This window comes from Empidonax traillii, unplaced genomic scaffold (assembly GCF_003031625.1).
Source record: "Empidonax traillii isolate 1590-97213 ecotype Southwest subspecies unplaced genomic scaffold, ASM303162v1 scaffold520:size1094406, whole genome shotgun sequence".
Taxonomy (NCBI): domain Eukaryota; kingdom Metazoa; phylum Chordata; class Aves; order Passeriformes; family Tyrannidae; genus Empidonax; species Empidonax traillii.
In genome coordinates, this window is record NW_020955713.1 from 146,069 (window position 1) to 173,994 (window position 27,926).

At 59.8% G+C, this 27,926-nt stretch overlaps 5 protein-coding genes across 14 annotated transcripts in view; 2 read left to right on the forward strand and 3 right to left on the reverse strand.

Moving 5' to 3' along the window:
• On the forward strand, window positions 1-27,718 carry ENTPD2 (ectonucleoside triphosphate diphosphohydrolase 2). Of its 3 annotated transcripts, none has more exons than XR_003572692.1 (10): window positions 1-184; window positions 5,877-5,994; window positions 6,468-6,618; window positions 7,262-7,421; window positions 7,521-7,748; window positions 8,073-8,339; window positions 8,537-8,656; window positions 8,926-9,060; window positions 10,050-10,793; window positions 27,705-27,718. XR_003572692.1 is itself a non-coding variant. In XM_027896926.1 (9 exons), exons 1-9 carry the CDS (start codon window positions 74-76, stop codon window positions 10,248-10,250), a joined length of 1,491 nt encoding a protein of 496 aa, XP_027752727.1. In that variant the 5' UTR covers window positions 1-73; the 3' UTR covers window positions 10,251-11,122. The 3 variants fall into 3 exon arrangements, 1 of the variants encoding a protein (XP_027752727.1); XR_003572691.1 differs by lacking the exon at window positions 27,705-27,718 and adding an exon at window positions 11,681-11,691 and having other exon boundaries at window positions 10,050-10,926; XM_027896926.1 differs by lacking the exon at window positions 27,705-27,718 and having other exon boundaries at window positions 10,050-11,122.
• TMEM141 (transmembrane protein 141) lies at window positions 12,317-14,124 on the reverse strand. Of its 2 annotated transcripts, none has more exons than XM_027896947.1 (5): window positions 13,993-14,124; window positions 13,778-13,844; window positions 13,591-13,674; window positions 13,268-13,399; window positions 12,317-12,626 (listed from the first exon to the last, which is right to left on the reverse strand). In XM_027896947.1, exons 1-5 carry the CDS (start codon window positions 14,044-14,046, stop codon window positions 12,547-12,549), a joined length of 417 nt encoding a protein of 138 aa, XP_027752748.1. In that variant the 5' UTR covers window positions 14,047-14,124; the 3' UTR covers window positions 12,317-12,546. The 2 variants fall into 2 exon arrangements, with proteins under 2 accessions (XP_027752748.1, XP_027752747.1); XM_027896946.1 differs by having other exon boundaries at window positions 13,268-13,438.
• On the forward strand, window positions 14,112-16,426 carry PAXX (PAXX non-homologous end joining factor). 3 transcript variants are annotated; one of them, XM_027896936.1, is made up of 7 exons: window positions 14,112-14,203; window positions 14,286-14,346; window positions 14,473-14,507; window positions 14,616-14,806; window positions 15,340-15,414; window positions 15,863-15,956; window positions 16,041-16,426. In XM_027896936.1, the coding sequence occupies exons 1-7, from the start codon at window positions 14,118-14,120 to the stop codon at window positions 16,078-16,080; spliced, it is 582 nt and encodes a 193-aa protein (XP_027752737.1). In that variant the 5' UTR covers window positions 14,112-14,117; the 3' UTR covers window positions 16,081-16,426. The 3 variants fall into 3 exon arrangements, with proteins under 3 accessions (XP_027752737.1, XP_027752738.1, XP_027752739.1); XM_027896937.1 differs by having other exon boundaries at window positions 15,343-15,414; XM_027896938.1 differs by lacking the exon at window positions 16,041-16,426 and having other exon boundaries at window positions 15,832-15,953.
• Window positions 17,339-19,938, reverse strand: CLIC3 (chloride intracellular channel 3). The gene is made up of 6 exons (XM_027896954.1): window positions 19,894-19,938; window positions 18,990-19,099; window positions 18,516-18,641; window positions 18,275-18,381; window positions 17,853-18,028; window positions 17,339-17,500 (listed from the first exon to the last, which is right to left on the reverse strand). Exons 1-6 carry the CDS (start codon window positions 19,927-19,929, stop codon window positions 17,339-17,341), a joined length of 717 nt encoding a protein of 238 aa, XP_027752755.1. The 5' UTR covers window positions 19,930-19,938.
• Window positions 21,421-27,926, reverse strand: part of ABCA2 (ATP binding cassette subfamily A member 2) — a 32,837-nt gene continuing 26,331 nt past the window's right edge. For all 5 annotated transcript variants that reach the window (XM_027896906.1, XM_027896907.1, XM_027896904.1 and 2 more), the window contains 13 exons: window positions 27,538-27,685; window positions 27,216-27,339; window positions 26,239-26,371; window positions 25,965-26,082; window positions 25,667-25,845; window positions 25,216-25,357; window positions 24,757-24,891; window positions 24,484-24,587; window positions 24,119-24,211; window positions 23,723-23,825; window positions 23,454-23,591; window positions 23,000-23,206; window positions 21,421-22,759 (listed from right to left, as the gene is read on the reverse strand). In XM_027896906.1, the coding sequence (XP_027752707.1) occupies window positions 22,724-22,759; window positions 23,000-23,206; window positions 23,454-23,591; window positions 23,723-23,825; window positions 24,119-24,211; window positions 24,484-24,587; window positions 24,757-24,891; window positions 25,216-25,357; window positions 25,667-25,845; window positions 25,965-26,082; window positions 26,239-26,371; window positions 27,216-27,339; window positions 27,538-27,685 (1,660 nt within the window). In that variant the 3' untranslated portion in view covers window positions 21,421-22,723. The remainder of the gene's footprint in view (window positions 22,760-22,999; window positions 23,207-23,453; window positions 23,592-23,722; window positions 23,826-24,118; window positions 24,212-24,483; window positions 24,588-24,756; window positions 24,892-25,215; window positions 25,358-25,666; window positions 25,846-25,964; window positions 26,083-26,238; window positions 26,372-27,215; window positions 27,340-27,537; window positions 27,686-27,926) is intronic.

Sequence of the window (27,926 nt, forward strand, 5' to 3'; positions counted from 1 at the left end):
GAGGAGGCGGGGGAGGAGGAGCGGCAGGAGCCGCCGCAGCCTCCGCGGAGCCGCTCACCTGCTTGGTCCCGCCATGGCACGCCGTCTGGCCGCCCTGCTCCTGCTCCTGGCCCTCGGCTGCCTCCTGGGCATCCTCCTCCTGCTCCTCGGCTCCGGGGACACGCGAGGCCCGCCGGGCTTCAAGGTGAGCGGGGCTGCGGGGCGGCACCGTGCGCGGAGTGGTGGGGGCGGCGGGCACCGGGGGGTCCCGGGCAGCCGGGGCTGCGGGAGCCGCAGTGTCCAGCCAGTGTGCGGGATTTCCCGGGCAGGAGAGGCTCCGCCATCAGGGGCTCCCCAGCGTCACGGGAGGCGCCGGAGCTGAGGGGTCCGCGCCCTGCCGGAAGGGTCTCAGGGAGAAGCCCCCGCCGGGTGCGCAACCCCCGGTGTGTCACTGCCGGTGCGGGGCCCACGGCTGCGGGAACCCCGACATCCCTGGTGCCTTAGACCTGCGCTTTGGGAAGGGAATCTTTGGACACACTGAAAGATAGCGGCCCCCCAGACCAGAACAGCCATGTCAGCATCTGCTGCTGCAGCTCTGCCTGGGTCGGGGCTCCACGCTGCACCCCAGCACCTCCCAGCTCCCCGGGCTCTGCTGCATCGCCTGAGTCAGCGCTGCGGGGTGACAAATGCACTTCCCTTTGAATGCAAGCTGCTTTTTTTCCTTCTTTTTCATTGAAAATTCAGATGCTGAAAGAAGTTCCCGAACAATTTCTTGTTGGCCAAGTACCTCTTTTGTAGTTCAAGTCTTTTGTTTTAAAACAGTTCCAGGCTCTTGTCCTGGAAAATGGTTCATCTAAACCCCCCTTTTTCTCATCCCAAGCAATTTGCATGGAAACTTTCTGAGCCAGCCAGCGTGCTAAATGTGCTGCCTTCTCTCTGGGTTTGTCAGATGTAATGAAGATTAGGATGAGAAGATGAGCTGGTTTAGCCAAGATGATCCTCACTGCTGTTAGTATAACTAGCAATGATTAACTTCTTCCCTGTGACACCTTTCTTTGCCACCCATTGTCACATGCTGGGGCATCTAGGGCATGTCTCAGATGGTTTCAAGGTGAATTTTATATCTTGGGACATGAGGGAATTAGACTGGTATTAAGACCCCCATATGTAGCACTTGGGTCAGCCTGGAAAGCCTTTCTTCCTTGGGGTTCCAAGATGGAACTTTGGTTTTAAGCCAAATGAATTCCCAGAAATTTAATTTTTGTGCTTTTTTGTGCTTTTTCTCTCTCTGGGTGATAGCACCTTCCAGTCTACAGGCAGTGCTGCGGTTTGGGGACGAGCATCCCTGAACACTCATGTGGGTCCCGGCCCTGCTCTGCCCAAGGCTGCACTGCCCAGCCCAGGGACTCAGAGTTCCTGGACTGCCAAGTGTCACAAAGTCCAGCATGGTGCATGCACTGGTATCCAGCAGTGCCTGTTTCCATAGGGCTGGCACCAGGCAGGCACTAAGTTGCTTTTGCACAAAGCTCAGGACTGTTTTAGGAATGCAGAACTTTGTGTTAGTCTAACAGCCCAAAAGATGCCCACTTGATTTAGAGGTCAGTCCTGCTGTGGGGGACTCAGGGCATGTCATCCTACCTGCCTGGGGAAGATGTGGTCCTTGCTGGCTCAGTCCACATTAGCTGCTGGGTGATAGTGCTGTTCCCTGCTGAGCTACAGCTCCAGATCTTCCCTTCCCAGCTCCTTTGCTTGGAAGATAGCCCTTATGCCATCCTGGATTAGTTATCTGGCTGCTGAGGGACTGATCCCAGCAGAGCAGCATCCCATTTCCCTTGTGAGTCTGCAGTGGGGCTTGCAGCCTGATGGCCCTGAGATGCTGCCTCCTCTCCCTAACCCTTTTCTTCCCTCTTTTGGCAAATGTATTCAGTGGCCATTTCAATGCTCTCTGGGCTCTTCCTGTGCCAGTCATGCTGGCAGAGCTGTGGCTGCTGCAGCAGGAAGGAAATCTGTAAACCCGGTTGCCCCATGGTGTCACCACCCTTGAGGGAGGCAGGATGTTTGGGTGCAGGGCTGACTCCACATGCACCATGGGGCAGCCTGGAAAGCCTGTGGGGTGGGAGCTGGAGTCCTGGGCATGTCCATCGGGCATGGTGCCAGGCTGCAGCACGTGAGGCATTCTCAGTGTCCCCATCTGCCTCCTATCCTGGTGTGAGGGTAGGAGGCGGATGGGGACAGAGCCATGTACTGACCAGGAGCCCTGAGCCCTGCTCTGGCCTTTGGAGACATCACTGTTCTCTGTGTCCTCTTTGCAGGGGCTTTAGGGCTGAGCAGTGCTGGCTGGGGCTGGGCTGAGTGATGCTGCATTGGGGCAGAGCCATGGGTGACCCAGGAGGCAGCAGGGCCAGGGCTGGCACTGGGAAAATTTCCCAGTGTGGGGCCACTATGGGGACCCCTCTATGTCCCCCAGCCCTGTGGCATCAGCAGGGTCTGGTCAGAAGGTCCAGCTGGAAAAATCTGTCATCCCTGTGCCACCAGGAGATGCTGGAGTTGGGAACTGTCCCACACGTATGAGACCCTGTGAAGCCCTGGGTGCTGGCAGACAAGCATGCCAAGGGCAGATGAGAAGGGTGATGGGAGCCAGGCGCTGGTGTGGGAGTATGCCAGGGCATCCTTGTGTCTCACCAGCCCTCATTTGCAGTGTGCTCACTGGCAGGCACAGGGCAGCTCAGTGGGCAGAACTGAGGGCAGCACTTATGCTGCAAATCACTAAGGGAATGAAATTTTGTCCTCTTTTCTGAGGCCCCCCACCTGCAGGGCCCCTGCAGCCCACCTGCCTGTGCCCACAACTCAGCCATGCTCATGCTGGCATGGCAGCACATGCTACTGCCAGATAGGGAATGCAGTGGCTCTGATGCCCAGGCGCAGGCTCTGGGCCAGGAACTGGCACCGTTGCAGCACCACTGTGGGTGACCTCATCCACGATTCCCATGTGGATGCTGGAGACATGTGGTACCCTCGGGTCTGGAGGAGGGGACATTCCTTCATTGCTGGAATCCTCTTGGCTGTCCAGATCTGCCTCAGTCCATGCACACATAGATTCATAGAATCATAAAATCAACTGGGTTGGAAAAGACCTCTGAGCTCATCAAGTCCAACCCTTTATCCAACACTGACGTGGTTACTAGACCATATCTGCACACATGGCTCCCACCCCTGCTCACCATCACCAGTGCTGCAGCTAGGACAGGCTGAGGTGCCAAAGCCTACCCCTGGGAGCAGGACAGGAGGGCTGACATGAGGCTGCAGTGGTTCCTCTTACGCTGGAGTGGCCATAGGGCAGCAGCTGGCTGGGCACCAGGCACTCCCTGGGCCTGGCCATCACATTAGCCGAGCCAAGTGCTGCTGCCTCTGCTAACAAAACCAGGGGTCCCACAGGATGTCTCTTGCCCACCAGTCCACACTTGGCAGCAATGGGCTAGGGGTCTGAGAAGAGAGACCCCTCCGACCCCAATCCACAAGCGTTGGCAGCAAAGGGCAGTAGGATGTGCCTACGTGGAGCGGCTGGTTCTGCAGCCTTGCCCCAGCATTGCCACTGTCACCGCAACACATCACCTCTGCATGGGGCTTGCCCTGGGTGCAGGCTCCATGCTGCCCCTCACTGCCACCCACCTGCAGCCAGATGTGCCCTACTTGCCCAGGCACTCACATGGCACGTGTGCCCATGCACACCCATACACACACCCCCTCCTAAATGCATGTACACACAGCCACAGGTGCCCCATGTGCACACAAACATGCTGGCACACGTGTGTGCATAGACACCTCACCTTTGCACACGAACATGCCGGCTCCCCCATGCACCCACCTCCACATCTTTGTACACACGTATGCCCATGTGCACACACACACACACACACGCACACCTGCAGCACGCACATACATGCACACATACAGTCCACACATGCAACCCCACCCCAGGTGTGCACCCCCACACATGCACCCCCGCACCAGCTCTCCATGGGATGAGAAGCAGGGCATAGCTGAGCCAGCCCTTCTGAAGGCAGGAGGAAACCCACTGGAATCAGCTTTCCCCATCACAGGTGGTGGTTCTGCTCACCCTGGAGTCAGCCATGTGGTCTGGTCCTGCAATGGGGTTGGTCTGGTGTCCTCCCAGGTTGACCCCTTTCCTGATGTGTGGCAGGTATCCCTGGCACTGTGGGTCGTCCTCACTGCCTCACCCTCCAGTATTTCTCAGCCCCTGCCACCATGTAGATATCCCTGTCTCCACCCTCATCCCCCTCTGCGGGCTGCAGCCCCTCCATGGCATCCAGTGCTGGAGACTGCTCCCAGGATCCTGGCTATGCTCAGCCTCAGTTTTGGGGGTGACTTGTCAATGGTTTCCCTTTGGGGACAGCCTTGTCACCTGTCACCTTTTACTCCAGCTGATACCTGGGGTGGTGTGCTGCCCCATGAGGAAACCAGGGATGTGGTGGCTGCAGGTACGTGGGCACAGGTTCTGCAGAGGTGCATCCACAGGGGCTGCTGGGTGACTGCCCGTCTGGTGGTGCAGAGAGTGCTATGGTGAGGACGGACTGGGGTGCCAGGGGGTCCATGGCCCACATTGCATTGGGCAGAGGGGGTGCTGAAAGCCCCTTGAGCCTGCTCGCAACACTCACCCCAGCACCCAGCCCAGGGGGTTAGGTTGGGGTGTTGGGAGGAGTTGTCAGAGCCCCTTTCCTCCCTTCTGCAGGGTTTGGCAGCACTGGAAGCTGATCCCTCGCACCAGTGCTGTGGCACACCAGCCCCAGTCTGGCCACAGAGGGAGATTCTCTGCTGGTTTGTAGCTTTTGGCCCAGGGCAAGCAAGTGGAGGCCAGGAGCGGGTCATGGGTGTGAAATGGTCTTTTGGGGAAGGAGGGTGTACCACTGGTGTGGGGCCATGAGTTCATGGGGGAATGAGGGCTACCTATAAGTAGGGACCCCAGGTGTTCCTGCCTCTGTCCTGGCACTGCACTCTCTGAGCTGGCCAAGACCAGGGGATAGGGGCACCCATGGCAGGCAGGGCTGGGGTGGCTCCCAGCAGCCAGGCAGGGTCTGGCCCTGGGTCTGGGCAAGGCAGGAGCAGATGAAGCCTTGTATGAGGTTCAACCCTTAGATGGCTTCACTCCAGAGATGCTCTGCTAGGGCAGTGCCGGGTCCTGCCTTGCTTCCCCCAGACTCACAGCCCCAAGGGGGCACAGTGGGGGCCAGTGTGGGCAGCCCCAAGCGCACAGGCAGGGGGGGTCAGGCAGAAGGGTCTGCATGGGGGGGCTGCAGGCAGCATGTGGGTGTCCCCTCCCTGGGAGCTGGGTAACCTTGTTTGGCAGGAGGAGCAGGGTTATTTATAGCCAGAGAATGGCCAAGCCATACAAGGCCAGGAGGGATGAGGTGCCTGGCTGCCCTTCTTTGGTGAGTACATCCCAAGGGGCCACTCCAGGTATCCCTCCCTGCCACTGGCCCCAGGGACCTGCTGGCATGGCTCAGCATGGACGCAGGCAGTGAGGAGCGATGCTGGAGAGATGGGAGCCTGCAGCAGGGGAAGAGTCCCCCAGACTGTACTCAAGGGGGTCCCCATGCCCAAAAAGCCAGAGATCCCATGCCATTCCAAGCAACATCCCAGAATGGCCAGTATACTGCTCCTAGTTGCATCCCAGGCAGTGCCTTGTGCAGGCAGGTGTGGGCACAGCTGTGCCAGGCTGGGCTGAGCAGAGCTCACCTTTGCCAGATGATGCTCTGGAGCTGCTGGGCACTGCCAGGGTAGGAGCAGTTGTGCACGGAGCCCCAGTGCCTTCCTCGGGAAGGGCTGGAGCAGCTGGGGCCTTCCACCTCCAGGCCTGACCCACAGCCTTCCCCCCGCAGTACGGCATCGTGCTGGACGCTGGGTCCTCCCACACCGCCATGTTTGTGTACAAGTGGCCTGCGGACAAGGAGAACGACACTGGGGTGGTCAGCGAACACGGCATGTGCGATGTGGAGGGTAAGGGCTGGCCTTGGCCTGGGGCCAGCGGCTGGTGGCGCGGTCTGTCACGTCCCTGTGGCAGGGCACCATGGTGCGAGTGCCCCTGCCATGCCCAGCCCAGCTGCCTTCCTCTGTACTCACCAGTGCAGTGAAGTGTTGTAAGGGGTTCAGCTCTATTCCCAAAACCTCTCCCAACTCCCCCCAAGGCTTGCAAGCATGCATTCTTGTGGTTTATATTTTCCTGGCAGGCACCAGCAAACAATCCAGCTCCCTGTCTATCCCAGTGAGGAGCCAGGGTTGGTTTTCCACTCTCCATGAATGAACTTTCCGCAGGCTGTCAGCGAGCAGGGGATGTGGTGTGGCTGGACCCCGGATGGCTCCATGTGGGCTCCATGCTCACCTGCCTTTTGGAAACCCTGGGAGGGGGGCAAAGCTGCCCACTGGGCACCATCCCCCCACCCACAGGGAGCATTGCTGTTCCCTCTCTGCAGGTCCTGGCATCTCCAGCTACAGCTCAAACCCTCCAGCTGCTGGGACAAGCCTGGAGCAGTGCCTGAACCAGGCCCTGAGAGATGTGCCCAAGGAGAAGCACATGGCCACGCCTCTCTACCTGGGTGCCACGGCTGGCATGCGCCTGCTCAAGTGAGTGCTTGCTCAGGGGGCCCTGCCATGCCACCCTGCCATGCCAATTTGCCACACATGGCAGTGGTGGAGGTGCTGAAAGACAGCTGAAGTGTTGCCCCTTGGCGGGCAAAGCTCCTCATCACCCAAGTGCCCAGCTCTGTGTCCCCTGCAGAGATGGTCCTGCCTTTCAGAACAGGATATGTTCTGCAAGGCACAGCCAGCAAAGCACTGGTGGAAAGGGGCTGGTGTGGGGCCGGCACCAGGATAACCCACTTGGACTTAGTGTCTAGCTAGGAGGAAAATCCCCCTGCACCCACTGTCAGCCTGACAGGGCACAGTGAAAATAATCAGTAATCAACCCCCAGAAAACACACAGAGGAGGGGAGTTGTGCTCCCCTTACCTAGCCAAGGAGGGATGGATCCCATTGACCCAGGAAGAAGGAACACACCTCCATCCCCACTACCTGCCTTGTTCAGCAAAGGGGAATTAGCTGGGGTTTTCTGGGGGACATCCCTATAGGTACCCAGGCAAGGACTCACGTATCTCCCACCCCCCTGTCAAGGCAGTGCTAGTCCCCAAGGGCTCTGGGGACCACCGGGGATCCCACTTGCTGCACCCCACTGCAGTCCCATCACTCTTGTCTTCTCATCTGGCCCACAGCATCGCAGACCCACAAGCGTCAGACGCCGTCCTCAGAGCTGTGGCAGGCACGCTGAAGACATACCCCTTTGATTTCCGGGGGGCAAAGATCCTGTCGGGGGAAGAGGAGGGGGTCTTTGGCTGGGTCACTGCAAACTACCTCCTGGAGAACTTCATCAAGGTGGGCAGGGGACAGTGACACTCAGCAGGATGGCTGTGCTGGCTGGGCTGTCCCACAGCTCATCATATCCTTATGCCCACTCTTGTCTTCCTGGCTCAGCGTGGGTGGCTTGGAGAATGGATCCAGCCTCACAGGAAGACCTTGGGGGCCATGGACTTTGGGGGTGCTTCCACACAGATCACCTTTGAAACCCAGGACACCATTGAAAACCCCAAGAACGAGGTGATGCTGAAGCTGTATGGCCAGGTGTACAAAGTGTACACCCACAGCTTCCTCTGCTATGGGAGGGACCAGGTCCTCAAGAGGCTGTTCTCCAAGCTCCTCCAGGTACCGCCTGTGCTTGATGTGGATGCTGGCTGTCACAACCCCACAGTTGCCCCCTCACCCTGGTGTTTACACAGGGGTGTTCCCCAGCCCTGAGCCAGTTGGGTTTCCCAGCCAACTCTTGAGTTTTTCTCCAAATCCTCTCCTGTGTTCCCAGGGCTTCCATCCACCATCTCCATAAGGTGATGCACCCCTTGACTAGAGCCAAGACACCCTAAGCCACCTTGAGACACATGTGGCAACTGCTCCGTGTCTCACTGCTCAAGCTCCATAGGGAGCTGGAGCTATGGTACAGCTTGTGCACCCTGTGTGTCCCTCCTCTGGCAGGCTGAGAGCTACCAAGGAACTGTCCCCAATCCTTGCTGGCCCATGGGCTACAACAAGAGCCTGTCACTGAGCAGCATTTATGACAGCCCCTGCACGGAGAAGGAGAGGCCAAACCTTGTCCTCAACACCACCATCACCTTGGTTGGCACCGGGAATGGGAATCTCTGCGCTCTGCACGTCAGCAAGCTCTTCAACTTCATCACCTGCTCCTTCTCCCGCTGCTCCTTTGATGGTGTTTTCCAGCCGAAGGTTTCAGGAAACTTCATTGTAAGTCCCAGCCCGGAGCAGGGTCGTGACCCAGCTGCTGGGTGGGTAGGTTGTCCCCAGCACCCCCAGCATCACATGGTGGCAAAGCCAGGCCCCCAGCTCTGCAAGGGCGGTCGTTCGTGCTCACCACACCAGTCAGTCTCTGTTCAAGGTTAGAGAAAGAGCCTGTCCCACAGCTGCTCCCTTCCCTCCATCAGGCCTTCTCCGCCTTCTTCTACACAGTGGACTTCATCCGGACCGTGATGGAGAGACCTGTGCACCTGCCCAGTGACCTGAAGGACGCTGCAGAGACCATCTGTGCCACCAGCTGGAGTGAGGTGGGTTCCCTGGGCACAGCAGGGAAGAGGGGACTGCTCTGTGGGGAGCATAACCCAGGCTCTGAGAGCAGCCCTCGGAGGGGGCTGGGTGTCCTGGTCCCCATGGAATAGGGGTAAGGCAGGTGACAGCTCCCACATGGGACCAGGAAGGGCTCAGGTGGGTATGGGCAGCCTTGGCCTGACAGATGCAGCCACCCAGAGCTTCAGCAAAGGGGAGCCTGGCCGCTGCTGGCTTGACCTCTCTTCTTCCCTCTGTGCATCCCACCCAGCTACTCCAGAAAGCCCCCAAGCTGGAGAAGAGGCTGCCAGATTACTGTGCTGTCAGCACATTCGTGTATTTGCTCACCACCAGAGGCTACAACTTCAACAACCACTCCTTCCCCAATATTGCCTTCCAGAAGAAGGTGAGTAGCACCAAAGCACATCTCCATTCCATGGGATCTCTTTGGAGTTAGGCAGGAGATGATTCCACACCAAGAAAGAGCCTAGCAGAGTGAAGGAAGATCTTGGGGAACAGAGGCAGGACAGAACTCTCAGTTTTTGGTTGGATCTCCTGGGGGATGGGAAAAAATGAGCCGAGCTTGCTGTAGGGTGGGGTGAGGTCCTTCAGCCCTTCCTTGGCCCTCAAGACACCAGCCATCTCAAACTATGCTTTGCTTAGGCTTTTTGGGAATTTACCTCAGGGCAGGATCCCACTTCTGGCTGCACGCACCATGGGATGGGCAACAAGATCAGGACTGTACAGAGCAGATGAGGTTCTGCTCCCATGGGATGAGCCCACTTAAGCACAGGATGGTCACTGCTCTGTTCCTGGGCTAACTGGATCCATGGGCAAGCAAGAGTTCAGGGTGTTCTGGGCTCCCCCACACCCTTGTCCTCCCTTGGTCTGACAGTGAGGTGGTCCCTGAAAAGGCTAGAGCCCAGCTCTAATGAGGACTGGCTGAGGGAGCTCGGGGGGCTCAGCTTGGAGAAAAGGAGGCTCAGGAGGGGACCTTTTAAGAGCTACCTGAAAGGAGGGTGGAGTCAGGTACAGGTTGGGATCTTCTCCCAGGTAACAAGTGACACGACAAGAGGAAACAGCCTCAAGTTGCACTAGGGGAGGTTTTGGTTGGATTTTAGGGAAAAGCCCTTCACAGAAAGGGTGTTAAGGCATTGGAACAGGCTTCCCAGGGAAGAAATAGTCACTATCTCTGGAGTGATTTAAAAGACATGTGGATGTGGCACTTGGGGACATGGTTTAGTAGTGGCCTTGGCAGTGCTGGGTTAGTGGTTGGACTCCTTGATCTTAGAATCATGGAATCATTAAAGTTAGAAAAGACATCTAAGATCTCCTGAGGCCCACAGAGCTGGGCTGGCTGGCTGGCTGGGTGACCATGCCATGCTGTTTCCACAGGCAGGAGAAACCTCCATTGGCTGGGCCCTGGGCTACATGCTGAACCTCACCAACATGATCCCGGCAGAGAAGCCCTCCTCCCACAAAAGCATGTTGTACAACTACTGGGTCATCCTCATCCTGCTCTTTGTGGTCACCACCCTGACGACCCTGGTTACTGCTGTCTGTCTGCTCCGGCGCAGCAAGTCCAGTGCAATCTGACGGTGGGGACAGCGTGGGCCGTGTCTGCAGGACCCAGCACCATCCTGCCTGCTGGAGTCTCCATGGTCTGAACACCTGGGATGCAGCAAGTGCTCAATGTCCTCCTCCAAGGCCTGACACTGTCCCATAAGGAAAGCTGTCCCCTTTTGCCCTCCCCTTGCCCTCAAGCTGTAGGGAAGGAGGGACAGAAGAGGAAGGGTTTCCCAGCACTACTCAGGGATGGACGCAGGAGCAGGTTTGGGAATGGGATATTCAGAGCTGGGACATCTTTCTGCCACCAGAGCTGAGTTGGACTGGGCCAATAAGCCAAGGCGACAGCAGGATTTATTTTCATTTGTATGAGAGTGGGTGGGGAATATTACTTATACCAGTCTTTACAGCTGACCTTGCTAGCCTGTCCCTGGAGCATCAGCCCTGCCTCCTGGGGAGCTCTGGGCAGCACCCAGAGCCCACACTTGTCTTTCTGGCCTGCACACAAAACCACACTGACCTTCCTGAAGGCCAAATCTTGGCCTAGACTTCCACTGCTCTCAGCAACCAGATGTGGGGAGCCAGCATCTTCCAGGTCCCACTTCAGCAACCAGACGTTGTGCCTTCCCCATCCCTGTGGTTCCTATGCCAGACTTGCCTTTGCCAACTCCATCCCTCGGTGCCTGCAGCTCTGTGGTGCATGTCCGTGACAGCGCAGAGGCCATGGGCTCGCTGTGGGAGCACTGGGATTTGAGCCTGCCATCACCCTATTCCGGGCAGCTGGGAGGATGCATTCTTCATTTCCAGTTAAGAACAGGGACATGCAAACATGCAGAAGGTTTGATTTTGTCTGTTTGTTTGGGGTTTTTTTATAAACTGAAATAAAGCTTTGTAACCACTGCTATGGCTTGGTGGCTCCTGATCAGCAACAGGCAGATCAGCCTGGCAGAGCCAGGGTCAGGGTCTGCCCGAAGGCCTTATCCCTTGCAGCCCAAACAGTGCTGGGACACTATCACGACTTGATTTCTGTTTGCACCAGCCTGGAGACCCCTCAAGATAGACTGAGGCAGGCTGGAAACCTCACTCCAGTCTAAGGCCCACCTGGAGATGGAGGAGTGCCAGCCAGCCACAGTCATCAAGTTCAGGTTTCCCCATCACTGGAGATGCAGTCCTAACTAGGTAAACTGGCTGCTCTTGGTGGATGTCCAGCTGATTCAGCTGCATCTGAATTTCTTAAAAGAGGAAATGCAGCCTGGATTCTGGAAAGTACCTGGGTTCTTAGAGCAGTGTTTCAGCTTCAGGGACCAGAAGCGCCTCTTCCTTCCGTGTGAGATGTGGAGACAGACCCTGAGCCTCACTCCACCATGGGGTGAGAGAGATGAGGGGCCTGGGGAAGAAACTTGGGTTTGAGAGTTCAGAACATCATCTGAACTGGAATCAGGTTTGCCCTGTGCAGAGAGATGGGCAGCAGCCAGTAGAACAGCTGAAAATAAAGTGTTGCTGAGAATGGGTGGGTTAAGTCAAGCACAGTGTTCCAGGAGCTTGGCCAGAGCAAGGAAGGGTGCTGGGAAGTGAGCAAACCTGCAAACCAGAGCTCGTGCTGCTAACAGGAGCATGGAGGGCAGCGAGAAACCACAGCTCCCTATCCCTCTGTGCATGGGATTTGAGACAGTACCATATCCTTGCCAACTAGTTATGGATCTGGATGGGCAATCTGGGACTGGCCAGATGACATGCCCTGGCCAGTGCCAGCACCAGAGAGAGGGGCCCTGGGCACATGGTCACCCCTGTTGCAGGGGCAAAGAATACCCCAGGGACACCCAGCTATGGGGCTCAGCTCAGCCCTGTTCAGGTGGATGGGAATACCCTTGCTGCTGCAGGGGTAGGGACATGGGGACTGGCTGGGATCAGGGTACAGAAAGCACACAACAACAGCTCTGCCCTCACAGCTTAGCCCAGACCTATCCATGTCTAGAGCCAGCTCGCAGCAATCCATGTGCTGATGGAGTGTGAGTGTCACCATTCCCTTGGGGTGACATTCACCACCTGCTCTGCCTGTCCCACTGCCGGCCTTTACCTCATCCACAATGAGCACCTTCAGTTCTTGACTTTTATTGTACCCCCAGTGGAATGTTCAGAGGCCATGGGGCAGGCAGCAGTGATCCCTGTGGTGCCTCCACCACACTCTCGCTGCAGGATCAAGTCCTCTGAGCTTCCAAACAGAGTCACCAAGCCCACCAGACTCACAGGCAGCATGGGCAACGACCGGCTGGGCAGCAGCAGGGGCTGAAGTGGGACACAGGTACAGAGTGCTGTGCTTTGCTGGCTACTCCACCACGTCCCCATACCTGTTCCTCCTCACCGGCAGTGTGGCGCTGTCCCTGTCCTCTGTGCTGAGCAGGTTTTCTGCAACAGAAAGTACAAGCTCCCTGGACCTCCAACTACCCTGGTGTGTTTGCCAAGGGTGGGCAGAGAACCACAGAGCCCTGGTGAAGTGTTTAAAGCCTCTTCAGGTAGGCCCAGCTTTGGGACCTCAAGGTGCTTTGGGAGCTCAAGGTACACGTGGGAGAGAGCAGCAAGCAGCCATGGGAACTGTCCAGTGCCTCTCTTAGTGCCCCTCCAGCTCTATCCACTCTACAGAGCAGCACATCTCTCTACACCTCATTTGCTCTCTCCATCCCTTACCCTCTCCTTCCTTCTCCAGCAGATGAGCCCTTCATGCTAGCTCGTGTGAATCCCCAAAGTAGGCAGGGCAGCAGTTAGCAGCAAGTGCACCCAGCCCACGCCTCCAGGCCTGCTCCGGTACTGCTGTGCCCAGAGCACAGAGGGACATGGGAACTGAGATCAGATAGGGAGCTCCAGCCACCACACATCCTCCTGCTCCCATCCCTCAGGTGCGGAGTGCCAGTGTGGGACTTACACTGAGATTTTGGCAATTACACAGTCACCAGTTTAATTATGAGACAGGAACAGCAAACTCATTACTGCAGCAGCATAGAACCAGGCACAACAAGCCTAGGGAAAGCAACAGGGAGTTGTGAACGTACCTGAGGGCTGAGATACCCCACCAGTCACGCCGAGCTCCTGTGGGGACTTGCCTGTCTCCAGGTAAATCCAGAAGTCGGAGCATTTCTGTGTCTCAGCTCTGGTTACCACATAGCTCGCGAGGGACCCTGCGGCTGGGGAGACCGAGGTGCTTCTGAGGGTGCCAGCAGCACCTTGGTGGGGACAGCACCTGCTGCAGCTGCCCAAGACGCCTCCTGAACCCCCGGGGCCGGGGCGCCAGGAGGTGACCGGAGCTAGGGAAGAGCCCCTCACAGTAAGGGCAAACACCTGTGTGTCCGCAGCACCAGCCGGGTCAGGCACTCACCCGCGGCCAGCAGCAGGCTCCACTGCGAGCTGTACGGCAGCTTCTGCCGCGCCAGCTTTTGCACGGTGAAGGCGGCCCCGCTGCCTGCCGAGACCGGGGACGGGGTTACTGAACACAGCCGGGCCGGCCCCGCTGGCCTGGGGAGCGGCTGGGGACAACCGAGGAGGGGGGCTGGACCGGGCTGTACCTGCCAGGAAGGTGCCGATGCCCTTCATGAAGGCGTGGGACTGGCAGGCCGCGTACTGCTGCAGCGCCTGCGGGGACGCGTCAGCGCCGGGGTTGGAGCCCTGCCCGCCCCCCTCAGCCCCGGCCCCACCGGCACAGCCGGGCTCTGCCCGCCCCCCTCAGCCCCGGCCCCACCGGCACAGCCGGGCTCCCCAGCCCGTTCCCCGCAGGGCGCACCGGGTGCTTGGCAGCCACATCATCCTCCACCCGCCGCAGCCCCAAGTTCACCATGGCGGAGCTGCCCGTCCCGCTCACAGCCCCGGGCAGACCCGCCGCTCGCACCCGCCCCTTCCGGCGCGGCGATGGCGGAACCGGCCGGGCCCTTCCACTTGCTGCGAGCCGGGCCGGGCCGGTTCCTCTGCTACTGCCGGCCCGGAGGCGCCGTCTGGTGAGAGCGGGCGGGGGCCGGGAACGGGAGCGGGGCAGGGCGGGGGTCGAGCAGCCCCGGCCTGAGCCGCTGCCTCCCACAGTGTGACCGATGCGATGGAGGTCTGGGCCGCGGACCTCGGCGACTGTCCGGCGTTTGGCTGCGTACGTACTGGGGCCGGGTCGGCGGTGGGGCTCGGGCCTGAGGCCCGAGGTGCCGGTGGGGCGGGGATGGACTCGGCCCGGGTTAGGCCGTGTCGGACATGCTCTCCTCCTCCTCCCTCTCTGCAGCAGTGTCCGCCGGAGGAGCACAGCGCGATGCTCAGGTGGGTGCTGCCGCCCCAACACTCCCTATCCTCGGCTTCCCTCATCCCGGGCTCCCCTCACCCCGGGCTCGTCGTGTTTCCCACTTCTCTCGCCCCCTATCCCTGCAGGGCCGCCCTGGGGCGCGGCACCGCTGAGCTGAGCCTGGGCCCGGGTTCGGCCACGCTGCGGCTGCCGGAGGAGCCGCGGTGCCCGGCCCTCGCCCTCGCCCAGCTGCCCCCCGCCGAGGCGCGCCGCCAGCTGCAGGCGCTGGTGTTCGGCATGGCCGGCTGCATCGAGACCTTGGAGAGGCGCCTGGAAGGTCCGTGGTGGGTTTGGAAGGTGTGAGGACAGGGGGAGGGCCGGCATCTCCTGCCACCTTCATGGGATCGTCACCTCGACCCAAAGTGCCCCACATGCCCCAGCTCAGCCTTGTCCTCTCAGTGGGAGAGGGTTGCGCCTCCCGAGTATCAATCACCTCAGGTGGTTTCTCCACACCAGTCCCAGTGGGCCAGCAGCAGAGCTGCTGCCGTCACTTCCCTGTTCAGCTGGCCAGTTCCTTCAGCTTGACCAGAGCCCCCAGGCAGAGGACAGCCCCCTGCCGGGTCCCGGAGGACACAGTGGGGTGTCTCTGGAAACAGTCCTGTCTTCATGGCGCCACACCAGCATCCTGAATGTGGGAGTCACCTTACAGACATCTCTATTTGAGGAGTCTGGGAAGATTTTGGGGCAGCAGCAGCAGTCTGGATGGGAGTGCTGAGAGAACAGGCCTCAGTTTGGCTGGGGAGGCTTGGGATGCTGCAATGCTGTATTGGGATGTGTTGTCACAAGCTTTGGCTCTGGCTCCTGTCTTAGCAGCCGTGGAGACACTGGCAACTTCCTGTAGCCCTCAGAAGAACTCTGCCCGGAGCCAGCAGCTCTTCCTGCCAGGTAGGCACTGCCGGGGGCACCTGCCCTGGTCCTGCTGTCTTGTTTTCTCCTTCCCGGAGGCTGCTGGTCCTGTGTTCATGTGCTCTTCAGGACACACTGAGTGCCCTCGGCTGTGGCTGCTGTCAGGCACCTGCTCTCCTGTGCCCTTCCTGACAGAGCAGGGGCAGGACTCACTGTGGTGGCTCTCGGGGTATCTGGGATGCTCAGGTCACAGGCTGGTCATCGCCAGCCTCAGAAGAAGGGCAGTCCTTCTAGACTGGGGGCCGGGGCAGGTCCATAGCTCCTTTGGGAGAAGAGGCCAGGCTTGGCCCTTCCTCACTCTCCATGGCTGCTGGCCCTACCAGGCTGGGCTGCTGGAAGCTCACCCTGGCCCTGGAGGGAGTGGCAGGGCTGACAGAACACCTGGCTGACCTGCAATCTGCATCCTGCCTATCCTTGACTGAGGCAGACCCCAGCCCCAGGAAGAACAGGACTGCTGGCTCAGCTTTGCCAGCCAAAAGGAAGGTCCCAGGGGAGTCTCTCATTAACCCTGGTTTCAAAAGGTCAGTGCTGGCTGCACGGGGACCCCATGGGCTCTGCTTGGAGCATGGGCTTGGGGCTCTGATGCTCCCTCCATCTCCTCCCAGCAAGAAGGCACCGTCTGGAGTGAATTTTGAGGACTCCTGACTGGTGCTGTCCTGTGCCCCGATGACAGCCCTGTGGAGCCCTATCAGCATGTGCGTGAGTGGAGGAGAGGGTGTCCCTGTGTCCGGGGCCTGCTGAGCCCCTCGCATCCAGGGAGGCAACAGAGCCATCAACACCTGGCAGCTGACCCTCTGCTGGGGTGGTGGCAGGGCCTTTGAGGAGACACCAGTGCTTGCTTTCTCCCCAGCAGCTCTTCTGGGGCAGGGGCCACCTCCTGACCTCATTTACCATGAATTGGTGAGGTTTGCAAGGAACTTTTTTATCACTGCAGAATAGAAAGATTGTCTGTGCTTATCTTCTTTCCAGTAAAAGGTGTTTTTAGCCAGCCGGTCTCTGCGGATGTGTCAGTGTATTCTGCCTCTCCCTTTCTTAGGAAGTCTTGGGCCAGTTTCAGCTGAACCTGGAGGTCCAGGGCTCAGAGAAGTTCCCTTCCCTGCCAGCTTTTTGTAAATGGGCTGGAGGATGCACTCTGCCTTGCACTGGGAGAGAGAGTGGAGGTCAGTGTGAAGCCCTGTAAGGAAGAGCTGCTGGTGTGGTCACTCCAGACTCATGCTCATCTTGCTTGCAAAGCCTTTATTGATTTCCAGGAGCTCTGAAGCTTGGCTTGGGCTTGTCGAACTTCACAACCCCCAAATCTGCTTCTGAGAGCTTCCTAACTGCAGGTTCCGGGGGGTTGGTACCCTCTGCTCCCCTCACCCAGGGTGCTGGGAACTGGCCTGTGCCCACTACCTCTGCCATCCCCTGCCAGCTCTGTTCCCAGGACTCTCCATGACTGTGCTGGGTCCCCTCACCCAGTGCAGGTGTGAGGGCATCCTGCAGTGCCTGCTGCCCAGGAGCAGCTGGACCTTGGACCCTTATGAGAGGGTGGCATGGCATGCCCACAAAAGAGGCTGCAGGGCTACCCTCTGCTCTGGGCAGCTTGTCCTCTCCAGCCCTGCCCCTGCCCACAGCAGGGCCCAGCTTTGGCACTGGTGGTGTCCATGGCTTTGCGCCCTTGCCCCCAGTCCTGATGCCTGGGGGGCCACAGAGCATGTCCTGGCTGGGAGGGGGGATGGCACAAGAGGGGCTCAGTGCACCACAGATTACTGCCAGCATCTGAGTGCCAGGGGAGAGAATTTGGGTGCCAGGGGCACAGCTCATGCTCTGCTCTCTCAAGCGTGTGCTGGCAGGAATGGGGTGGGTACTGACCTCCTGCCTGACCCCATCCCTGGCCTTGCACCCTTTGGGGTGCGTACCCAGCTCACTGTGGTGCCCGGACCACGGAGCGATAGGCTTGTACAATCTCCTGGCTGTTGGGGCAGGTGTATTTGAACTCCTTGGTTTCATTGGCACTGTTGAGGTATCGCCACACGCCCCGCAGGTCCTTGGGGATCCCAAAGTGGCGGTAGTGCTGGCACACGATCTGCGGGCAGGAACAGGGGGAGCTGTGCCTGGTGCTGTGTCCGAAGGCGGGCCCAGCTGCCAGGAAGGAACCAGCTGGAAAGGGTGGCAGGGGACCAGGGGACATCCCCAGCACTGCACAGTTGAAGGCTGGCACTTAGGAGGGGATGTAGAGGGGAGTGTGATCTCTGGGAAGGCGCTTTGCTGGGCAGGGCTCCTGGGGAGAAGGATGCTAGAGAACACAGGGCTGACAGCATTTGTGAAAGGAGCAGGGGGTTGCTGCAGGCACCGAGAGGAAAGTGAGACCATGGGACCAGTGGAATGGAGATGCCAGGGAAAGGAGAAGGGCAGAGTGCCGGAGTGCCGCTGCTTACCTGAACAATGTTGAGCTTGGGCAGCAGGTTGCAGTCGGCCAATGTGAGGTGGTCTCCGTCGAGGAAACGTCGCTGGGAGGCCCGGAGGTTGGGGTCCCGGGCCAGCTCGTGCTCCAGAGGGGCACACAGGTACTCATCCAGCTTCAGCAGGGCCCTCAGCAGGCTCCGCTGCAGCGCTGTGGGGAGGGCAGCTGTGTCACGGCATGGGGCTCCTGCTCTGCTATGGCACCGTGCCAGCCCAGCCCTGTGCCCAGGCAGCACCCACATTACCCAGGCTGGCACCTGCTCCTTGCCCTCCCACAGAGACCTGGCACCGACCCGGGTAGGTGGGGAGCACTGGGGGCGCTTGGTGTGACCAGGATAGGTTTTGGGGTGGTGACACCTGAGAGGATGCATGGGGTGCTTCCCCACTTGCTCCTCACCTTCGTCCTGGGCAGGCACCGGGTTCTTGATGAAGGTGGAGAACTTGTGGAAGATGTCGTTCCCGGCCAGGCTCGACTCCCGGTACTGCGGGACCAGACTGGGGCACCTGTGGGGAGGTGGGCATAGCTGAGGCAGGTGGCGGGGGCCAACAGGCTCACATGCTGTCAGCTCCCTCCTCTCTCAGCCTGTCCTGCCCCTCTTTGGCCCCTTAGTCCACTCAGGGCAGTGCTGGCCACTGACGTGGGGGGGCCCAGCTGGTCCTCCAGGAACTCCTCGATGGTCACAGTGTCAGTCTTGGGCTCGCCGTTGTAGAGCAGAACAGGCAGCTGGGCACCTGGCGCGAAGTCCTTCAGCACATCCAGTGCCCTGCGGGAGATGGGAAAACTGCTGATACCTGGCATGTGCAGGGCTCTGCTTGGCCCCATGCATATGTGTGTGTGTGTGTGTGTGTGTTCATATGTGCATGTGTGTCCCAAGCAAAAGGGTGAAGTGGTGCCCCTAGGCTGCTCCTGCCTCCTGCCTCTGTGTGGGCCTAGGGAAATGCACCAACCTCCCCAGTCAGCAGTGGGCACCTGGGGGGTACAGCAAGCTCCATTCATGCCATAGTGCACGTCACACACCCCTTCCCAAACTGTTGGGGACCTACCAGCCACCCACCCTGCCCATGGCCCTGGCCTGGGGACTGGCACCCCTTGGGAAGAGACTACCACTCACCTCTTCACATCCACGGTGGTGAGGGTGAAGGGCACCCCTTTGAGCAGCAGCACCATGAAGAGCCGCTGGCAGAAGGGGCAGTGCCCCACACTCTCCCCATCTTCGCTTGCCTGTGGGCACAGATGGAGAGCTCAGCTGCCCCTTCACCCCAGAATGGCCACAGTGAGGGCAGCCCTGGGTGAGGGTAGCAAGGCATGTGCCCCAGCCCAGCCTGGTGCTTCCAGGGCCTCGGTGCCACTCCCCAGAGCAGCCACGTGGCACAGCAGAGTGCTGGCCCTGGCACCCCCCAGGGAACAGGACCCCCAGGCTGTGCCAGCCTCAGAGTGCCAAGGGGGGGCCAGGGCTTGGGGGCAGCAGCAGCAGTGGCAGCAGGGGCAGCTGTGGCAGGGGACAGCCCAGTAGCAGGGACTGTTCACCAAAGGAAGGTGACAGCAATGCTGATGGCCCTGCCACCCTTAGGCACAATCCCAGGCAAGCCCTGTCCTGCCTGGCACAGTCACACAGTCACACAGCCAGGCAGTGGCTGGGGAGGGCCCGGCAGGTGCAGGCTGGGCTGCTGGGCCCTGGTTTGTAAGGGATATCCCAGTCTGACCTCCCCAGGCTGAGCCCTCAGAGCCCCCCTGCCTGCAGGGTAGGCAGCAGCAGGCAGTGCTGTGAAGAGCCCTGCCCTCTGCCTGCCCCCCCTTGCCTGCCTGCTGCCCACTGCCCGCCCTACTCTTACCTGACCACTACCTGTCACACTGCCTGTTGCCAGCCCCACTCCTGCTGCCTGACCCCCTGCCCATTACCTCTCCAAGTCCCCACATCTGGGCACTGTAGTGGGCAGGGCAGCCGGGTCGCCCCACTGCAGCACTGCCAGGTGTGGCAGCCAGCGGTGCCCACTGACCTGAGGATTCCCCCTCACCTTGATGAAGAGCTGGATTTGGGGTTTCTCAGCCATGCTGGGTGGCGGCTGTCGGTGCAGTGCTGGCTGTACCCTGAGTGCCCCAGCTGGAGCCGCAGCCCGTCCCAGCCCACATTCCTCCCCAGGGTGCACCCGCTCCCACCCACACCCGGCCCCACGCCCTGCCATAGGGCCCCTGCACCGCGGCTGCTGCCCAGCCCCAGGACGGTGAGGGAGGCTGGTGGCATTGCCAGCTGCCACGGTTCCTGCCTGCACCCCCAGCCACCCCACCAACCATCCAAATGATGCCAAGCACTGGGCACACCCTTGGGTTGGGCCCAGGACTCCTTGCCCACAGCAGGCTCCTGCACCCCCACCCAGGGCACTGCCAACCCCCTCCTCAGCCTGATCCCTCCCAGGCAGCCAGACCCAGCATTTCCACCCCTCACCAACCACACAGCCTCACTAGATCCAGTTATTATTTTTTATTTAAAACGATCATTATTTTCACATTTCATCTTTTTTGTTTGTTTGCTAGCAATGTACAGGCAGCTCCAAGATGTCCCCACCCCTCAGGGGCCCCATGCCTGGGGCTGAGTGTGGCACCGGCGCTGCACCCATGGCTGGTGGCCAAGTACGTGCAGGGGGAGGCAAGGCTGGAAGTAGGGCCAAACTCAACCAAGTGAACAGTGTTAAGGCAGCAGCCACCCCTGCCCTGGGGCACTACCCTCCCACTCCCTCCCTGCTGCCACCCTTGGGGTGGCCCCAGCAGGGTCTGTGCCCAGGGCAGCCCTGAGCCCAGGGCAGGGAGACCACTGTGGCCATCCAGGCTGTATGGGCACCAGAGCACGTCCATTGACCATCAAAGCCATAGGGATGATGGCATGGTGGCAGTGGGGAGGGCTTTGGGAAAAGGGGAGATGCTGTGACTGGGGTGCCAGTGCCCTTCCAGAGTCCTGAGCAACAGGGCAGTGTGGCAGGTGTGGGTAAGGACAAAGCCCAGAGCACGGCAGCATTGCCCACCCTGGGGTGCCCCAGGGTCCCACCACTGAAGTGACAGCTGGGGACTCCAAGGTGACACCATCCCCTCTCCCTGATGGCAAAGGGCAAGCCTCGAGCTTGCTCATCCCCCAGCACTCACCCAGGAAGGCAGAATGTGCCCAGCAAGGGAGCAAGAGCACACCAGTGGGGGCTTCCCCCACATGCCATTCACTCCACCCCAGAACCAGCCAGTTTCCCATATGCCATTAAAAAAAATATGGTCTGAAAAATCTGAAAATAGAGCTTCTCCCCCCAGTTTTCCCCCTATTGAAAATATTGTATATTGTATCACAATCTATAGCAGGTGGCATACAGGGCTGGTGAGACCAGGGGGGCACGAGGACAGTGGAGGTCAGGCCCTGCTCCTGTTCCCAAGTGGGGCCAGAGGTGGCTCAAAGAGGCCTCCCCATGCCGTGTGCCCCACACCTCCCATGGCAGCCAGCTGAGGCGCCTGGTGCTGCTCAGGGCCTGCAGCCGAGCCCGGGCCAGGGAGGCAGAGAGGGCAGCAGAGCTCTCAGAGCAGCTGGGCCTCGGGTGCTCCCCAGGAAGGTGCGTGGCCACCCTGGGGTGCTGCCAAAGCCTGGCTGGGGGTCAGGGTCAGCATCATGAGCCCTGCTGTCACTCTGTCCCTGGGCACAGCTGCAGGTTGCTGAGAGCTGAAACGTGCCAGACATGGTCCCTGTGGGTGACAAGGCAGAAGGACCCTCTGCAAAAAGGAGGGGCATTGCTGGCTGAGGGGGTGTCCACTGCTGGCCCAGTGACACTGCCAGCCCCACTGCCACGGTCCAGCCTCCCCTCCCCACCACCCCGGGCACTGCTGCCAAGCTGTGCCCACGCCCACTCCGACTGTCCCTACCTCGTACCTTCAGACTAACCCACTACCACCTTCCAAAGACATCCTGGGGTGCAGCAACCCCTCTTCCAGTACTGACCCAACAATAAGAAACCAGTGCAGGTGGCTCCTGTACAGGGCTGGACACTGAGGAATGAGTGCCAGGGCAAGGGGACACTGAAAGGGACACAGCAAAAAGGCTGCAGCAATGCCCTGTGATGGGGGAAGCGAATGGTGAGGACAGCCAGGAGGCAGGGGGAGGGACATGGTTAGGGGCAGAGGGGAAAACAGCTGGTGCCAGCATGTGAAATACCCTGTGACATACCCCTCTGCCCCCTGCGTGCCTCTGCAGGAGTGCTGCTGCCTGGGGTTGGAGCCAGTGCCCAAGGCCAGGCAGGGCTGGGGTGGACAGACCCCAGGGTAGGCAGGACATACCAGCAGGGCCAAGACCCCCAGTGAAAGAAATTGGTTGTGGGTGAAGCACCAGACCTGTCCCTGTGGTGCCTAGGGCAGTGCCAGCCAGGGGCAATACAGAAGCACTCATCCCTCCTCCAGCTCTACGGGGTCAGGCCTGGCAGGGTCCCCACAGCCGAGGGTCCCTGGGGTGAGTGCAACACAAGTGTCCAGTCAAAGGCACCGCTCACAGGCCTGTGTGTCTCTGCCCAAAGGCATGTGGGGCTGGCAGTGCTGGCACCAAACCGTGTCCTTTCCTTTGCAGTCTGCATCCATGGCACGTGCCAGCTGGACAGGCCAAGGACCGTGGCCCTGTCACCACACAGTGATAATGCTCTGGAGCTGAAGGGGACAAAGGCCACCCGGTGGTGGCTCAAGAGGTCCATCCAAGCATTGCTGTACTCACTGTGTCCTCCCTGGCTTGTGCTTCCAGCCGTGGCAGCTCCGCTCCACGGGGCAAAGGGAGGGGAGAGGCCAAAAGGGTTCGGTGACTTCACAGACGGGAATGTGGCTGCCCCTGGGGTCTCAGCACAGCGTGTCGGTGTTGAAGGAAAGCTGAGCCTGGGCAGGGAGACAGGCAGGGCTCAGGGGTTGCCCGCTCTGCCAGCACACCCATGGTGTCTGGGGCCAGAGTCCAGCCCAGGTGGTGGAGCCGCCATCTCTCCCAGAGAACCCCCACCCATCCCAGAGAGCCCCTGGCATGGCCCAGCCCTGGCTCCACCGAGTCCCTTTCCTGGTGCTGCAGCGCTCAGTCTCAGGGCTCCATGGCAGGGACATAGGTGGGACCAGGGACACTCTCACCCTCTCCTCCTCAAAGCTGATGAGGCCTTCATCGTCAGTCTCCAGATCCTCCTGCTCCTCCACCACAAGGGCCCTCAGCTCAGTGGGGGTAGTGCGGGGCTGCAGCAGGCTCAGCAAGCGCTCCAGGGGTGACTGCAGGACACAGCTGGGGCTGGTCTCCTGCTGCTCCAGGTTGTCACTTTGCTTCTTGGCAAAATTCACAAACACCTGGGTGTGGGGAAAGGACAGGAGAATCAGAGAGGTATCCTCACAGATGCCTCCACCCTCAGCCACCCCTCGCCTGTCATCCATGCTGCCAGGACAGGACCCAGTGCATTCCATGATGTGGTGGCTGCCACTGTATTCCCCATCCAGCTCCACCTGCTGCACCAAAGGCAGTTCCTGCCCGGCACTTTGTCACAGCCTCCATCCCTGGGGACAAGCATCCAGTCGCCTATGCTGTCCCCAGTCTTACGTTGTCCAGCGTAGTCTGGCTAACAGAGTAGTCTTCGATGCCAAGTACGTCCACCACCTGCTCCATCTTGCTGAAGACCTGTGCCAGTGAGATCTGGTCCGACTTCAGCTGGTACTGGGCCTTGGTGTGGTGCCGCTCCTGGGGGTGTGCACAGGGTGGGGCATTGAGCCCTCGCTTCCAGGCCCTCCAGTCACCCCAGAGGATGAAGGTTGCTTGTGCCCCAAGGTGGGGGCTGGCAGGGAACAGCATGGCCACCGAGGGCAGCTCACCTTGAGAACGGCCTCAGGGAAGTTGCGATTGAAGAACCTCACCACCTCCTTGACATTGACGCTGGACTTGGTGCGCACCGTGATCATGTAGCCATCACCAAACCTGCACAGGGACAAGGGACCCTGTGAGGACCTGTCCCCTCATCTGCACCCCCATGGCCCATGGGGAAGGACTGAGTCCATGGAAGGGGACAATGCTCTCAGGCCACTACTGCTGGACACCAGGACAGTGCCAGGGCACTCCAGTGAGCCTGTTTCCTGCCCACCTCCAGAGCAGCACCCACATGAAGGGCTGGCATCTTGTCATGGGTGCCACACTGTCACCTAACAATGGGGGCCCAACCCCTTCCCGCCCTGCAGTGAACATGGGGTGCTTGGCTCCCGCAGGGCTCTTACCTGTTCTTCAGGTGCTGGATGCTGCCGAGACACTTGAGCCGCCCGTTCACCATGATGGCCAGGCGGGTGCAGAGCGCCTCACACTCCTCCATGCTGGAGGGACAGGGCAGGGGTCAGTGGGGGTACATGGAAGGACAGTGCCAGGGCTATGGTGGGGGCAGGTAGGGGGCTGGGCTCCCCAGGCCATCACCTGGGTGCCATGGCCACACCACCAGGGATGAGAGAAGGCAACAGAGCATGTCCCAGGCTCCCTGCTCCCCCTGCCCCTACCAAATTCCATTGCCTGGGGACAGGGGAGCTCCCTCCCTCCCATGCAGCATCCCAGGTGCCTGGAGGCATCTTGGGCAGCCAGAACCCCTGTGGACCTGTGAGATGTGAGCACCACGGAACGACCCGTTTTGATGACGTCCAGGATGAGGTTCCAGAGGAAGCGCCGTGCCTTGGGGTCCATCCCTGTGGTTGGCTCATCCTGGGGGACAGACAGCATCCTCAGACATGCCAGCCCCAGGAAGGGACCCTTCCAGCCCTTCCTGTCCTGAGCCTAGCTCAGGACACTATCCCACACTCCAGGACATGTGTGGCTGAGCCAGGGGTGGGCAGCTCCCACCCAGGGTTATTTCTGCACCCTCAAGGCACACCAGGAAGATGAAGGCCGGGTATCCGATGAGCGCGATGGCTGTGGACAGCTTCCTCTTGTTGCCCCCGCTGTAGGTGCTGGCAGGCTTGTCCGCGTACTTGGTCAACTCCAGCTTCTTCAGCGCCCACTTGACCACCTGCAAGGTGCAGGGGGCTGCTGTCACCCTGCCAAGGCTACACAGCTGGCAGAGCTGGCAGGGGTTGGGCTACACGGCACACATCAGCTGCCGATGGGACCACAAGCCATGTGCCAGTCAGGGGAGCCCGAGAGTAGCCCCTGGCATAGTCAAGTGCCAGTAGGGGCCCGTGAGCATGCGTGCCTGGCCCTGGTAGCCCATGTGGGCACACTGCCATGAGGACAGCAGCACTGGCTCAGGATCCCACTGCTGCTCAGTGAGATGCAATCCCCATGGCACAGCACTAGCCCTCAGGTGCTGCCAACTGCCCACCCAGAGCCCTACCCGCTCCTCATCCTTCCAGGGGATGCCACGCAGGCGGGTGTAGAGCTCCAGGTGCTCCTGGGCAGTCAGCTCATCGAAGAGCGCATCAAATTGGGGGCAGTAGCCTAAGCTCTGCTGGACCTGCAGGAGCTCCTTCAGGATGCTGTGGGAGAAGATGGGGGGAAGTGCAGAGAAGGAACTGCTTTTCATGAGGACCCTGCTGCTGAGGCCCCTTTTACATGTCTTTACACTTTACACAGGTAAACACCCACCAGGCAGCCTCAGCCCAGGGCCACTGTCACTTGACCCACATCCCAGGTGAGGGTGACCCAGGACACAGGGCTGCAGTGTCCCATGGGAACACACAGGCTCATTCAAGCTGTTTCATCCTGGGAGCCCTCCAAGCAAACCCCGTCCAGTCCCCAGGAGAGTGGGCAGCCCACAACCTCACCCAGCGTGTGCCCCCATTAACCTGTGTCCATTTATAAAGGCCTCTCCGCCCGTGGTGCTCTCATCTCCCGTCAGCATCTTGAAGGTGGTGGTCTTGCCGGCGCCGTTGACGCCCAGCAGCCCAAAGCACTCCCCGGGGCGCACGCCCACGCACAGCCGGTCCACGGCCAGGATGCGCCCGATCTTGCGGGACTTGTATACCTGGTAGGGCAAAGGATAAGGGTTCAGCTCACCAGGAGCCACCTGAAGCTCCAGCCCCGTGCATGTCCCTGGGATAGGCTGGTCCCAGGTGTCTTCTTACAGCCTGGTGCAGCCCCCACCTTGGTGAGGTTCTCGATCTTCAGCATGTCATTGTCGGCGTCGCCACGCAGGACCCGGTGCCGCTCGTTGGCTACGTCAATGTCGTCTTCGATGGGTTTGGTGGAGACAGGCAGGCGCCTGTGGTAGGGGGCATGGGTGGAAGGGGGTGTGGGACTAGGAGCTATATCCCTGCTGGGGCTGGGCAGCTCCCATCTACCCACCAGAGGGGCAGCCTGGAGCTCAGGTGTCCCAAGAGCAAGCCAGCCCCCCATGCCCGCTACCCACTGCACTCACTGGGGCTTCCGGAAGAAGTTGTACTGGCACATGATGGTGATGAAGAAGCCAACAAAGCCTTCGATTGTCATGGCAACAAGCCCCCGTGTCACTATGTCCCATTCAAAGGGCGATTTCATTTTATCGAACTGCCCTGAGTGGGAGGAAGAGGAGAGAGTGGCTGGGGACACCTTCCCGAGGGGACAGCCTGACCACACCTCCTGAGCTGACCCGTAACAACAACACTGCTCCCACGCTCCCCATGGCAGCTGCCTGGGCTGGTCACAACATGGTTCCCCACTCAAAGCACAGGTGCTGTGGAAATGATCTGGCAGCTTTTCAGCAGGATGAATCAATCCAACTGAGAGTGGTATCAGTTGGATTCGTCAGATCCTGACCCAAAATTGCCCCTCATGGTGCCAGCAGCATCTGCATTATGTACAAAAGCTGTTCAAGAAGCAGGGGAGCTTCTGAGGCCAGGCTGAAGCTGCAAGTGGCAGAAGCCTTGTTTCAGTTGGGCAGTAGCCAAGACCCCATCTGGGAGAAGAAAGTCCTTGCAGCTCCCATCCCTCCTGTCACAGCATGGCCCCACCACAGCCCAGAACAGCTGAACCATGGCCCACCACATCTCCAGTGCAGTCCCAGTATAATCCACCTCAGCTCCACCACAGCCCCACTGTGACCCACCACAGGCAGTGTGCAGCAGCAGAAGCAGCAGAAGAACCGCACACCTCTGTCAGGGCTCACACCTTCCTCTCACCATGAGCCTGCTATTCAAGATGGCTTAAGGAGCCACTTTCAGCACCCCTGGCACTATGCCATGGCTGACCTTCAGCCATATCTCTTTGTGTGCCCCGTCTAGTCCACCCCCCTGGTTTTTTGCTCTGGGCCTCAGGACACCCCACTGGGCAGGCAGAGGGGATGTGCCAGCATCACCGTTCCCTCCAGCCCCACATGCCTTGGAGCAAGGGAGGCAGGGAGGGAGCAAGAGGCTGTACCGATCTTGGCGTAGTACTCGTTGATGTACTCATTGTAGGCCATCTCCATCAGGCCGTGTCCCAGGTTGTAGTTAGGAAACACGAGGAAGCAGCTCTTCAGGTAGCTGTTCACCACCTTCAGGTCCTGTGGGTACAGTGGAGAAGACACAAGCATCAAACAATCCTGAGAGTGCGGTAAGATCAGGAAACCAAGATCCAGTCTGATCAGGTCTCACTCTGGGAGCAGAGACCTCCTAAGTTCTGTCCCAGCCTGAGTTGTCCCACGACCCAGTGGCAGCGCTTCCCTTCCTGATGGCCCTCAGCAGAGCCGTGAATCCTGTACCTTGTCGTGCTCAAAGAGCTGCAGCAGGAACGTGGCGACAGTAGCTGTGATGCCGATGAAGAGATTGATGACAATAAGGAAGACATAGGCAGAGCTGGGAACCTCAAACCAGAAGGAGGCCGGGTACATGATGGGGGTGATGGACCATCTGGGGAGATGAGCAGCAGGAGCACACGTCAGAATGGCAGGAGAGGGATCTCCAGCCTTGAGATCGCCCATCTCCCATTCTGCCATTCCCAGCTCTCACACCCCAGCCCTCACACCCCAGCCCTCACACCCAAGCCATCCCAACCAGCTCTGAGGACTGCAGAACATCAAGAACATCAGCCCCAAGGGCAAGCACTGCCTGTGCAGCCACAGCACCGATGGGGCATAGAATCACAAAAAAA

Bases quoted from the DNA above. Each gene is read 5' to 3' on its own strand.
- CLIC3 (XM_027896954.1), bottom strand. From the start codon at position 19,929: ATGGCTGAGAAACCCCAAATCCAGCTCTTCATCAAG. The intron at 19,100-19,893 runs GTGAGGGGGAAT...CTGTGCCCACAG, and splicing joins AAATCCAGCTCTTCATCAAG to GCAAGCGAAGATGGGGAGAG. The intron at 18,642-18,989 runs GTGAGTGGTAGT...CATCTCCCGCAG, and splicing joins ACCACCGTGGATGTGAAGAG to GGCACTGGATGTGCTGAAGG.
- TMEM141 (XM_027896946.1), bottom strand. From the start codon at position 14,046: ATGGTGAACTTGGGGCTGCGGCGGGTGGAGGATGATGTGGCTGCCAAG. The intron at 13,845-13,992 runs GTGCGCCCTGCG...GCGTCCCCGCAG, and splicing joins ATGTGGCTGCCAAGCACCCG to GCGCTGCAGCAGTACGCGGC. The intron at 13,675-13,777 runs GTACAGCCCGGT...CGGTCTCGGCAG, and splicing joins CATCGGCACCTTCCTGGCAG to GCAGCGGGGCCGCCTTCACC.
- PAXX (XM_027896936.1), top strand. From the start codon at position 14,118: ATGGCGGAACCGGCCGGGCCCTTCCACTTGCTGCGAGCCGGGCCGGGC. The intron at 14,204-14,285 runs GTGAGAGCGGGC...TGCCTCCCACAG, and splicing joins CGGCCCGGAGGCGCCGTCTG to TGTGACCGATGCGATGGAGG. The intron at 15,415-15,862 runs GTAGGCACTGCC...TGACTGAGGCAG, and splicing joins CCAGCAGCTCTTCCTGCCAG to ACCCCAGCCCCAGGAAGAAC.
- ENTPD2 (XM_027896926.1), top strand. From the start codon at position 74: ATGGCACGCCGTCTGGCCGCCCTGCTCCTGCTCCTGGCCCTCGGCTGC. The intron at 5,995-6,467 runs GTAAGGGCTGGC...CCCTCTCTGCAG, and splicing joins CGGCATGTGCGATGTGGAGG to GTCCTGGCATCTCCAGCTAC. The intron at 6,619-7,261 runs GTGAGTGCTTGC...TCTGGCCCACAG, and splicing joins GCTGGCATGCGCCTGCTCAA to CATCGCAGACCCACAAGCGT.